The sequence below is a fragment of the Gallus gallus genome, chromosome 5 (assembly GCF_016699485.2).
Source record: "Gallus gallus isolate bGalGal1 chromosome 5, bGalGal1.mat.broiler.GRCg7b, whole genome shotgun sequence".
In the NCBI taxonomy this organism is placed as follows: domain Eukaryota; kingdom Metazoa; phylum Chordata; class Aves; order Galliformes; family Phasianidae; genus Gallus; species Gallus gallus.
In genome coordinates this window covers 47,549,775-47,563,233 of record NC_052536.1, presented here as the reverse complement: position 1 = coordinate 47,563,233, position 13,459 = coordinate 47,549,775, and the positions used below count along the sequence as shown (strand labels likewise).

At 42.3% G+C, this 13,459-nt stretch overlaps 1 protein-coding gene across 2 annotated transcripts in view; it reads left to right on the top strand.

Moving 5' to 3' along the window:
• The window catches only part of CCDC85C (coiled-coil domain containing 85C), a 102,054-nt gene that overhangs the window by 63,621 nt on the left and 24,974 nt on the right, over nucleotides 1–13,459 (top strand). Inside the window, exon 3 of one of the 2 annotated variants that reach the window (XM_015287778.4) lies at nucleotides 7,021–7,059. The exons of the other annotated variant lie outside the window; for it this stretch is intronic. Coding sequence (XP_015143264.1) covers nucleotides 7,021–7,059 — 39 coding nt within the window. The remainder of the gene's footprint in view (nucleotides 1–7,020; nucleotides 7,060–13,459) is intronic. 2 annotated transcript variants of the gene reach the window in all.

Sequence of the window (13,459 nt, the reverse complement as noted above, 5' to 3'; positions counted from 1 at the left end):
TTGCCACCTGTGATGCATGGAACACGGAGCACCGAAGGGTTATAACACCCAAAGGACACTCAACAACAGCTACTGAGTGGCTTCAAGTATTAATCAATTGCTAATTTAATTTTAACTCCCTCTGTCTTTCTCCCAACCCCTGTGCTGGCGGGTGGTGGCCGAAGCCCCGAGATGATTCCATTGGAGATATCGATAAGCAGATGGGCTGCGTGTGTGCAGCTGCCAGGGACACATGGATTTGGGGATGGGCTCTGCTCAATGTGCCCTTGGCCTGGGTTCATCCTGCTGTGGCCGAGCACAGCATTCTGTTGGGTCTACCTTCTGAGGTCAAAAAAAAAAAAGCAGTCAGTAATTAATGGGTGGCTCAGCCCTTCTGCCTTGATGCTTCATTTTCTATAAGAGCCCACAGACTATGGACAAAAAGAGGGAGAAAAGCAAGGAAAACTTGTCTGTGCACACACTCACATGCATGTGTACACATCGTTCCCAGCACTTTCCTGGAGAAGTGTAATCCACTTAACCACACTTTCTTGCTTCATCTCATTGGAAGGTGTTTATCTGTTACCATGCGGATCTTGGGCTAAGACTCAAAGGACTCAAAAAGGATCCTGGCAACAGTTCTCTTGTTTTTGAAGTTGCCAGGTGATCCTGGCAGTTTGAACCCGACAATGCCAAACTGGCTTGTCAACACCAGAGTCACATTTTAACTCAGCCTGGCTTCCTCCCTGGGAGTACTGACATTGCAATAATATTTGCAGTCTGATGTCAAGAAGTTCTATCACCGCTGTGCTGAGGAGTGATGAAACCTGACATCCTAAGTAACAAACAGTGCCTGTGCATTAAGGGATTAACAAATCAGTGGTGGTTATGGAAGTCTTCCTGGCTACTTTCCAAATGCTAAACATAGAGTTAAAATAGTGCTTCATCTAGAGAAACCTGAGAAGCCTGCTGCTGCAAATGATACTGTGAGCTTGATGGGAGGATTTATATTACAGTGACTTGTGAGACAGCGCATCTCTGCTAGCTGATGCATCCTGATTGAGATTTGTTGCTTTATCTTCTTTGGTGTCTGGCAGGTGAGGCTATGCTGAGATGTGATGATTGTCTTCACGTGCAAGGGTCGTAGAATCCTAGAATATCCTGAATTGGAAGGGACCTGTGAGGATCCTCGAGTCCAACTCCTGGCTCCACACAGGACCACCCAAAATCAGGCTGTATGACTGAGAGTTGTCCACATGCTTCTTGAATTTCTGGCAAGCTCAGTGTCGCAAGCAAGAGCTTGGTGAGAGATGTGAGAGCTTCCCAACATGCGCTGGAGTTGCTGCCTTGCATGGTGCATGTTACCAGCACCCAAGCATGCTGTGATTCACTCTACTCTTCTTCTGGTGACTCATTGGAAGAGATTAATGGAGAAGGCTGTTCCTTCTCTTGTGTGGTAAGGAAGTGCCATCTCTTATGAGTTGCACTTTGCGGTAGGAGGAAAGTAAATGGAGAAGTGAATACTATATATGATAGCCATATATGGATATTTTGTTTTGTTTTCACTTTTTTTGCTTTCTAGGGAAAAAGATGTGTATTTCTAGTTGGGAAACGAACTTCTTCTCAAACTGCTTACCCATCAGTAATCACTGCTCTTCCCATCGTCCTTTCTCTGCGGAGAAATGACTTCAGTTTGATACTGTCTTGGACTCAGATTTACACTACGTTGTTTTGGTGACATGGCTGTGTTATCTAGAAAGTGACACTTGTGAATGGCACCACTGTGCTGGCAAAACTCCTGGCAGCAGTTCTGACAGCACACAGATCTTGTTGCCTGGTTTATATTGTTCGGAGAGATGTTGTACCAAATGCCACTGCTGAGAAGGTGGATGTCTGTGGCATAACCCCAGTAGCAAGGACTTCACAGTGTCCTGGAGCTGGTGGTGCCAACCTGTCTTCCAAGTGGAGGTGGTTTCTGTTCTGCAAACACAGAACAAGGTAAAAGGAGCTGCTCATACTAGGCTCCCAAGGAGCCTCTGTGGCAACCTCACAGTGGCTAGCATTTTGACGTGGCAAGGTGTGGTGGCAATCCCTGGCTGGTTTCCAGCTTCCTTATATAGGAGAAGAGCAATCCAAGTATGTTTCTCGTGTGTAGGTTTAACTGACAACTTTATTTTCTCAAGTTTTAGTTGAGGTGTAAAGAACAAGGACGTAAGCTCTCAGGAACGTTGGGTGTTGGCTGTGGAGAGCTTCGCAGGCATCCCTTTTATTGTCTGCAATTCTCCAGGGAAGAAGTACACTGCATTCTGCTGTGTGCAGGGATTTAATCTGTTCCACAGCGTGTGTGAGAAGTCCTGTTTTTCCTCTGTGTCTTTGAGGGAGACGTACTGGAGAGTTGAACTTTCTGTTACAGCCTTTGATTAGGGAGATGGGGGGACCTTCCATGTTACTGAGATACAACCCCTGCGATGAGAGATCATATTTGCTTTTTGTTGCTGAGCTGAGAGCGTCCGAGTCGAAAATAAACCCCTTAAGCCACCTCACACTGCCCCTTAAACTAAAAATGAATTGGTAATTACATGCTTTTCCCTCAAGATTGGAGAAACCTGTATTTAACAGCTTTGGGAGCTCAAAAGGTCAGTTCTGGGCAGTTTTGTAACTAATGCATGCCTTTTAGAGATAATAACGGTGATGAACTTTTGGCCATCGTTCACATTATTTTACATTTTCAGATCATTCTGTACAATGGTAAGAATTAGACACAGCTAAAATTGCAAAATGTATAGGCTTCATGGTCTCGTCCACTCTTCTCACTTCTTGCAGTGAAGTCCTGTGCATTGTGGGCTTGGTGTGTCTCTGATCCCATATTTTCCCTTCAGGGTGGGTATGCTGGAAGCACTTTCCTATTCAGAGATGCCCATGGCACGTTGCACACCTTGGCTTCAGAAAGCCCAGCTTGGAGGGAGCGGATACTCAAGGCAGAAGTGAGTGGCCAGACATTTAACAATGAGATCCTGGTGTTTCTTTGAGGAGGAATGCCAGGAGCCCTTGTGCTGAGCAGAAATAGGAAGAATCCTTCTCCAGGGAGGGGACAACCCTGGGGAGTTATCAGGAACATCTGAGTATTTAATTAAATCACCACATAGACTTCGGTATTACCAGCACCTCAGCGTCTGCCTACCTGCCTGCTGATGGGGATTGAGAGTATCCCAGGGAGACCCTTTGTATGCCAAAACAAAATCCTGAAAATTGTGCTTGGCCTTCCCTTTAAGAAGCTGTAAGCTTAGCCTGACTTCTGTGCACCTGGCACAGGCGTACACCCAGCAAGCAATTTCTGGCATATTGTTCTGAAAATGAGGAGGAGAAAATGGATCCCGGGATTTCAGGGAGCTCAGGGGTCAGCAATACCACACAGGATAAGGATGTAAACGCACTTCAATGGAGTTTGGTCCCTTCCTGAAGAACGGAGGATGGAGGAGAGAAAGGAATTGCACACAGTGTGCTGGCTGGTGGCTACAGGAGGATCAGGCTGCAATTTCTTCTCTTGTTTTATGATCACCCTGTTGTGTGCCAAGCCTGCTGTTAACAGTTCCTGCTTGTGCACTTTTCTCAGGGCTGGGTTCAGGTCCTCACACCAGGGCCTCTCCTTGAACCGCAGCTTCACAGGTTTGTTGTGAGGCTGTGATGTGTGCTGGGAGTACTGCGTGTGCTCACCGCAATGGAGCAAAATTACAAACCTGTCTTTATTTCCCTGATGCCTACCTGGTGTTTGTGTGTGAGAGGGATAAGGATAATTGCTTTAATTTGAGGTATCACAGGGGAAATAGGATTTTTTGTAATGGAGAGCGAGTCAGACACGAAAGCTTTCCAATGCATTTAGTCTCCATTTGAATTCAGAGTGCTGAAGATGACATGCCCTGAGCTGCTGTATTCCTGTTCTTATGCACTGTGTAAATGTTTAGCTGCATACTATTTTAATTAATCAAAAAGAAGATGCACATTTGGGTCCTCATCCGAATATTCATTTCAAGTAAATAAGGACTTTCTACAGAATTCCACTCTTTTTGGGGTATAGCTCATACAGAACCACGTTGTTATGAGATGTTCTCTGTTGCACTCTCTGAAATTTGGAGATTTTATATTGCTGTAGAATAGTGTGGGTATGAGGGAGACTTACACAGAGATCTTCCATGCCCCATTTGTTTCTGTTCTGGGTGAGCAAGAACATTGGGTTTAATGAGGCTCAGTTCAACCTCCAGCTGTGAAATGCAGGATTAGTCATATCCTGTGCTTAACCAGTTTTGTAACAATTTCCCCAGATTCCACTTTTTTCTGCTTATAAGGACAGGATCGGGGAAAAAAAAAAGCTGTTAATTAAAGCTAGATTGGGCTATGAAGTAACATTATTTTGTGTCTTTATAACATGTAGAGAGGTTCAAAGTACACAGCTTCTCAGTGATCAGTCAGCCTGATAAAGACTGAAAAATGATTTCAAAGAGAAACTAAGCATTGGTTGCAGAGGCTTAAAAACCAGACTTGCAATAAGTTCAGTGCTGAATTCTAGAGCAGCTCAAGAAATATTCAGTGTCTGCTCTCTGAAAACAACCTGGGGAGTATAGAAAAGGTGCTAACCTCCCTTACTTTTGGGGGAAAAAAAAAGAGACTTTAGCCAAAGCTACATGTTTCTAGTTTTGCTTTGCTTTTCACAGTCAAAAATGCAAATCTAGAACTATAGCAGACTTTTAAAGAACATTCAAACTATCTCATCAAAAATCAGACTTGTTTCAGCTGATTCTTCCCACCTGTTCTGCTCTGGTGTAGTAAAGTGGTTTGAATATTTGAGTGTTCCACTAGAAGAGAGGAGCTTGAGTTTCCATTCTGCCTTGAGCACTGCTTAAAAAGAAGAGAGCTTTTCGGATCTGGGGGCTGCCATCAAAGTGCTTGACCAGCTTGGCGGCAGTGTTAGCTAAAGCCTGCAGGGGATTTAGGTCTTTGCTTTTCACACTCCCGGCCCTTTTATTTTATGGGGTATGGGGAACCCCCATTTGCAGTCCTTTGGCCAGGATTCTGCCAGGAGCTGCAGGGGTTCCCTTTGGCCTCTAGCCTGGAGCACAGCTGAGAAATGAAAACACGAGGTGATATGAGGGCATGGTCCTGAGTTTATTTGAATAATGCTACATCCACATCTACGTGTACTCACACAGTGGAACTGGGGCAGCATTCCTTAGCTTCTCCATCGATTTACTAACGAAGAGACTGATTTTGCTGCTAATGAGCCACGGATGGGCTCCATTAGTCTGCGACTCCTGAACTTATTGCTTACAAGCCACAGACCAGATGAGGGCTACATGGAATGTCAATGCTTATAGCTCCATTTGGCGTGTTAACTATTGAGCTGCATTTCTATTTGGGTTATAGGCTGTACCGCTTGAATCTCAGCTGTGCCAGCCCTTGTCCTCTCTTGAGCAAAACCTGCCAGTTGTGTGATTATAATTATATACTGCAATTTGGTTTGAGCTGATTATCTGAGCCTCCCATGAGTTACGGGGCTGATCTTTCTCTGTTGGTCAAAAACAAGAGGAAAAAGATGCAGACACTCTTGAATACTAACAGCATGCTGAAGTTCTCGCCTCAGTTGCTACAGAGAATGGAGAGGTTTGAAACTTGCACTGCTTTTATTGCTCATACCCCACTGAAAATAGTAATAAGAATATATTTTTCTGGTAGTGGTTTTACATGGCAAAATCTGCTAAGCCTCTTACTGTCTCTTGATATTTATTAAGCCTTTCTCAAAATGTTAGTTCCCCCAACGATAGAGAATTCCAGTTTTTATTACCACTGCAAGCAGATGAAATCTGCTGCTTTGCCCCTCCAACTTGTACGCATGCAGTTCGTGATAAGGGGAGAGAATCTGAGCATCAGTGGGAGTGGGGTGCTTATTCCCAAGCTTTGTTTGTGACCTGCTGGTTGAACACCAGAGAGGGAATTGGGAAATGAGGTGATGGGAACACCATAATCCTCCAAGGCCCTTACCACCAGTGTAAGGAATGATCTCAGGGTGCACTGTGTACACAACAGGGATATGAGCCAGTGTAAAGGAATTTAATCTCTCCTGTTACTGAAAGCTCATATGACATGAGAGATGTTAAATGGTTTTAATCTCATTCCTTATTTTTTTTTCTTGTTTGCTGAGTTCTTAAGAAATCAAACACGTTGATTTTTTTAATTGCATTCACACGTGTGTGGTTTTCAGCTTCCCTGATAAATGCCACTGGAGCTAATGGGACTCTTCACATATACTTAAAGTCAGATGTGTGCTTTGCTGAGCTTATTTTTGCTTGAATGTCTTGTAGTGATAACTGCAATTACAGAGCTTTAATTCAATTATTACCTGGCTTCACACAATGAAATTGCACATCCTTCAACCTCCTGGTGCATGAGACCCTAAAACATTGACTAATGAGAGAAAGGGGCGATCTTTGAGCAAGGTGATGCAATAGGGGATGTTCAGCAGTAGGATCAGCAGTTGTGTGCTCACCCACCAGGTTCTCTGCTGACTTACTGCAGCATTTCTTTCACTTAGTTGGAGATGCATTTCTGTTTTGCTGTACCTCAACAATATGAAGAGTTGCTCTGCTGGACTTTGTAGAACTTGGGCCAGGTTGTCCTTACAGACTGGTTTGTTCTGATAGTGCTGTTCAGCTCTTTGGGTCTGTTAAAATATCTGTAGTTGTGAGTAAAAGCAAGGTGCTTCAACTTAGTCAACTGTATTTGGGGGGTCACCATGCTCAAAATCGGGATAATAAGATGTTAACGTTTGTGCAGATAATAATAGTTTCTGCAAGACTTCACTCATTAATATGGGAAATTGGGGTTGAAGTTCAGATAGTAGTATTATCTATGTCAAATGTTGCTTGTAAAAACAGCTGATTTTGGTGATCTGTGGTACAGACATAAATGAATCCAAGATGATAAAATATCTTTTGTTGTTGTTGTTTAAGGTTCTAAATGTCTATATAATGTTCTTCGTTTCCCTTCTAGCTGGCTGACTGCAACAGCTTGCCACGAAATTTCAGTAAGGTAGAGATAGCTGGTGCATCCACAAGCAGCTTTTTGGACCTGGGGGCTGCCTCTTAATACTGGTGCTGGTTGTTTGGGGCTCTGGTTGCTTGTTCTTTCACATACTAATATGGGCCATTTCCAGTTTTTAATCATCTGAATGTATTAAATATGCCTCTAATTATTTTTTATGTCCATCCTGTACTTTTACAAGAGATGTTTGTTAGTAAAATCTTGAGTTTTGACCAGCTACAAATCAAAGCCATTTACCCACACGAGAAGTTGGTATTTCTAGGTAAATTACTTCAGGAGCAGCATGTGTTTGGAATAAGAGGAAAAGATTTTGAGCTAAACCTTCCATTTAATTACCCAGCTGCAAACAATGGGTTGCTGAGTGTCAAAATTAATGCAGTTTCAATTACTGGGACAATTATGGTGTAGAAAACTGTTGCCAGTAGGTTTAAGTATTTATACTGCAGTGACAAGCAAGCAATTCGGGTAATGGGCAGTACAGTAGTCCATAAAGATGAAGGCAGCCCAACTCACTGAGCTGAAATAAAACCTCCTTCCTTTTTATCATCACAAGAATAACAGAAAGCCAAGGCCTCAGGAGAGTTTTTCATCAGAGTTCCATCAAAGATTTATGGGTAGAAGTAGAATATGAAGAATATTTTTTTCATATACACAGTTTTTCATGTAGAGAACTCACCAGATTGTAAGCCCAAATTCTTATGGGCGCACATAGTCAGTATGGGGTGCTTGCTCTATGGTTAGGGACCAGTTTCACCATAATGTTTAAATTAGAATCATAAAGGTTGGAAGACTTCTAAGATCCTCCAGTCCAAGCTCAACCCACCCCCACATGCCCATTAACTACGTCTGTCAGTGCCACATCTCCACATTTCTTCCAAGGGTGGTGACTCCCCCACCTCCCAGGGCAACCTGTGCCACTGCATTACCACTCTTTCTGAGAAGAAATTATTCCTAATACCCAACCTGAGCCTCTCCTGGTGCAACTTAAAGCCGTTAGCTCTTGTCAACTACAGCTGAAGGAAATCCTGTGCTTTGTAAAAGAATGGAGTAGCCACTAAAAAATGGAAATTGCTGCTCTCTCTAAGAGCTGGCCGTTGGCATGGCATAACAATTTGTCCAAAGAAAATCTAATGAAAGAATCTAATGTCAAAAAATGAATGTTGTGTTGCCAGTACTGAACTCATCACAGTACTCCTTTCCCTTTAGTTGTGTTTCATGTTAAGATGCTTAATTTCATCTAAAATTATGTTTATTAGGAGATAAATTCTTAATAAATTTAATGTGTATGTAATCTACCGTCTCTTGAGCTTAATGCCAGTTGTAGGAAATGCTGATAGTCATAAAGCCTTTGAACTGACACTTGTCTGGGCAGCCTGATGTCAGTGACTCATGTGGGATTGATCCTGTTCTTGGTACTGGATGTGTTTCCCTTTCCCTTCATTGAGGGACTTCCCAGAAGTATGCAGAAAAGAGTTGGATGAGGCTTTATATGCAGCCTGGCCTTTGAATTGGTACTTAGTGTTCTTCTGCATGGCACAGGGACCAGGAGTGGAAGCTTTCACAGGGCTGAAGATTACAAATGAGTTAAGAAGTGACACAAGCAGCATCTCAGGTGCTCAGCCATAGCCTTAGGTTCCAGCAGGACTGTTCCTCCTGGCTCCTGCAGCACACTGGGAGGGCATGGATCTCCAGCAGTCCAGCACCACATCACATCTGCCAAGCTCCTTTTTGGGGTTCTCAGAGGCATGGGGTGTTTGTGGGTGCGCACCTGAGTTGCTGCAATGTGACCCCACATTCCAGGAAAGAAGGAAAGCTGTGATTCTTAGTAAAGGCTTTAATATTTCCCCAGAGCACAGAGTCAAACTGATCGTTTATGATTGCTCTTTCTTTTTTAACCTCTGTTCAGCCTTCAGCTGTAATGACTTAGTGAAAGGAGAAAATAGTGTTTTCAATTAAAGGCTACTTATGTAACGACCCTATTTTGAATGCTAATTCATGAATTACTGGAAGCTGACAGCATCGCTTTTTAATTTTTTCTCATCTACTTCGGCACATAATTCTAATTGAAATCGTTCTGGGTTTTTTTGCTAATATCTTTCATAAATGCTGAAAGTATCTGTCAAGTAAATTTCTGTCTCTTGCTACGTTTAACTTCTGTTGAGAACAGTCCATTTTGTTAGATCAAAGTGCTGCAGAATTAAATGCCTATCTTCTCTCTTTTCTCCCTTCCAGCAGAAGTAACGCTGAAGTGTAACAGAAAAGATAATTTGTCTGACTTGTCTATAAGTTTTCAACGCTTTATCTTCACAGTTGGTTCAACATGGCCACAGCACTGATCTGACTTTACGGGACAGAAACAGAAAGGAAAATAAATGTTTCTTCATAGTAACTTGACCTTAAAATACCACGAGCACCATCCATCTTCTTGTGTTATTTGTGTTATTTTCAAATCGAATCACTCAGCACATCAGGTCAAAAAGTCAAAGGGTACCATTTCTTCTCCCTGATAGAAGAATGGAAGGCTTTGATAGGCACAAGTGTTTGCTGTTTTTTTGTTTTTGTTCTTCAATGTAATTCTAGGCCTTGCTAAGCACCTTCACTTCTAACTAAGTTGTTTAAATGAGGAATTATTTTGTATGGAAAATACTTGCTACTTTCCACCCGTGGCAGTCAACAAATTACTTCTGTTTTCTAGGGAGAAAGAAAGGTGGGCTTGCAGCTCATTTTTAATAAAAATATGGTTTCTTGGTTATATTTTTTTCGCACTGACATGTGTAGGTAAAAATTCTTTCCCTGCCAGGAGGGGCATATTTACGTACACCTCTGTCTTAGCAGGGCTGACAAAGATCTCAGGCTTTGGTCCAACTGCAGTATATTCTGAGGTCAGTTCAAGTTCTGCCTACCTGAAAAAATACAGCAATAAATGTCACATCCTTATTTCCAGATAATAAAGAGTTATTGTGTCTGGAGGACCTCTGTGGAGCTATTGGTGCTGTTAGGGTGGTATGCAGGCTTGTCCCTGTGCTCATCAGCTGGTAAGGGGAGGTGACAACGTGCAGTGGTGTTGGGTTAGACCTGGAGGAGGTGTTGCACTTCTGTACTGCTCTGAGATGTTTCTCAATTTCCTTTCCATTCCGTCTTTTTCTTTTAGTTTTTTTTGTTTAAACATTTGGATGAAACAAGTGTTTGACAAAAAGGCCTCAGTAAAAGATCAAGAGGTACTCCAGAGTTGTCAGTGCTTGCTTGTTGGCATTTGGAGGGGACAAAGGTATTTCAGGATGCACAGGTTGTAAATTTGAATGGGTTAAGACTGACTGTGTGCCTCAGATCTCCTCCTGCAGTTTCCATTTCTTTTAGTGTCCCTCATCTCTCACTGCACCTCAGCCTAGAAAACATGCCCCCTAGAAGTCCAATCAAATCAGCACTCTCCTATGGAGGTTTTTAGTACAAATGAAAACTATTTTGGTGATTAATTTCTTGAAGCCTTGCTGGCACAGGCTGCCCAGGAGGGTGGTGGAGTCACCGACCCTGGAGGTGTTAAAAGAGATGTTGAGATGTAGTATTGAGGGATGTGATTTAATAGGAGATATTGGTGATAGGTGGATGATTGGACTGAATGATCTTAGAGGACTTTTCCAACCTTGGTGATTCTATGAAATAGGAAGTGATTTTACCTGAAAGGTAATTTATTATAGACATGTAGCACATTAATTGAGATAATCTTCAACAGTGATGATGAACGCGGATGATCAGTGATTGTACTTTTAATGCTGTTCTGACTGGAAAAGCAATTTGGGTTCCACTTACATCTCAGTAATGAAAATTGGGTAAGGTAATAAGAGATTTCATTTTGTGAATGAATTGACAATGCAAATACCAGGATTTTTAATTTAGGCTTAAGTAGAGTAATGGCTACTCATTCTGATGCATCATTAGTCATATTGCTTTTTAATAAGGGTTTCACTTTCTTTTCCTGGTTAGCTCCAACACTGATAGCCAAGCCCAATGAATGTATAAATGTTTAGAAAGGTCTGATAAATATGCATCACTACACTATTTTAATTTAAAAAGAAGAAAAAGCAATTTTCCTTCTATGGCAAAAAAAAAAAATACACTTTTGCTTTTAGTTCAGGAAAAATAAACAGTGCAGAATTGTGACTGTTCGGTTGTTGTCAAAACTTCTCGGTGCAATTTGAAACGTTCTAAAAAGTGCAGAAGTAAAACTGCATTGAGCGGAGTGCTCCTGAAAGGGATTGGCTGTCCTGCTGGCAGCAGTAGGAAAAGTAGGAAACCCTACTGACAACAGTAGGAAAAAGTGGTTCTTTGGTCATCTCCAACACAGACATGTTATGAATAATGGAAGGCGATGATTTTTCTAGCCCTACTGAATTCACCCCATGCCCCATTCCTCTTCTGAGTATGTCTCTGTTCTGCCTTTTTGTTTCTTAGATTTCTATTCTTTGTTTTTTTTTTTTTTTTTTATTTCCTACTCTTTAATTAAGGGCTCATTTTGATGTTCACTGAACTCAGTGGGGATCTTTCCATCAAACTGAGTGCATTAGATCAGATTCATCAGCATTAGTTGCTGAAACAACCTAACAGTAGTTTTGTCACACACAGATTCACTGTCTTAAATGGGATTTGTTTAAAAAAAGCAATTGAACTAATCCATTAGAAACACTTGTTTGAGCAGGGTTTTGACTGTATCTGTGTATTTACCAACACAATTTGAATCAATTTAAGCCAAATTGAAATTAATGCATACTCCTGCTTACAGGCAGGAGCACAGGTCAGTTAAATCAGTTTAAACCAGCATGATTTCAGTCGAAGTGGTGGTGTGTGTTGACCAGAACAAGCTCTGGTGTCCTTGTTTCCTTTGCTGGCATTTTGACTTCCTACAAGGATGACCTGTAGTGTGTTGAAACACATGTTAGGTCTAGCATAGACTACCCCTAGAGATTTTGGGGCAAGAAGACAAGTTCCTGGGAGACAAACAGGCAAACACCTCATCTCTTTTTCATGCCTGTTTCCATGCTCCTATTTCCCCACAAGCACATGGCGTGCTGCATGTCTCACTGCAGTTTGCAGAAGTCTTAAACAATGGGAATGTGTTTGATGGTCTAAATACCAATGAGGCAGAGCATGGAGTAGAGTTTTGAGATGTACGGCCTTGGGGTCTCCAGTGCATGGCTATATCCTCACATTTTCTCTGCGCTGGTTTCTGCTGCCTTTCTTGTGCTTGTGTTAGGGCCTGTTCAGCCAGAGGCTGGGAAGGGTGTGTGGGGACACACTGAAGGAGCAGGCCGCAGAGACCTCTCTCGAGGTTGCTGCCCCTGGTGCCCGTAAGGAGTGAAGAAGTGGCTGCATGGGCAGTGGAAGCAGAACCAGATGGGTTACGATCCTTTCAGTATCACCACCAGGAGACTCCTATGTATGACACATCTGGGGCGTTACCAGGAAGATAAGGGTCTGGTCACCATTTTTCTTTCCGACCTTCTGACCTTCCTTTGAAAGTATTCACTGTGGTGAAGAGAACTCATTTTTGTTCTGGTCTTCTCGTATACAGGAGTTGGCTTCTTCTGCACATCTTTCTGTTTTGGGCTCTGTTGTGAAAGGCAAACAAAATGTAGGCCATGGTCTTCTCTGATGTCGCCTTGTAAATTCAAGGAATCCTAGACATCCCCTAAGCTAAAATCATGCCTCTATGTGAAATACAGCAGTTCCTGGTACATCGGGTGGTGCAGGGCTAGCATCCATTTCTTGTGACGACTTTCTTGAAGACTGTCCTTCTCCTCACAGCTTGTAAAATGAAAGCCAATAGGATGTGTGGGTCAGAATGCTTGTGAAAGAAAAGAGCATTTTGAGATCAAACAAAAGCTGAACTAGCACTAAGCAGACCATCTGGCTACAAGAAAATGTTTCTGACACCTATAGCAAATGATGTACCCACTCTGAGTGCGCTGAATCTGCTCTGTGCAAGGTTAGGGAGCAAGAAACAAAGACAAACTTTCCATGTTTCTGAGATATGCACGCAGCCACTGTCCCTAAAGCCTTGCTTATGGTCAGGCCTTTGGGGTTGCTGAGGGTTTTTTTATATACAGTTGAGCTGATTTATGAGACTTCTCGTTAAATTTTATTGCACCAGTGGTTTTTTCTTTGGTTCTTTTGAAGTGGAAAAACATCATTTCTGCAGCAGATGCAAGTCAGAAGTCTTAATGGAACATAAATATCTAAGAGGTCATGATTTTATGGCTTTAAAATGAAGGGCAGTGCATTGCTTTATATTCTTAAAAAAAATAAAAATGTAAAGTTAATGAGGATATTTATTGGTAATAAAAAGATATAATCTTCTCCCAGGCCCTTGATTTTGGCTACTCGTATGTTGATG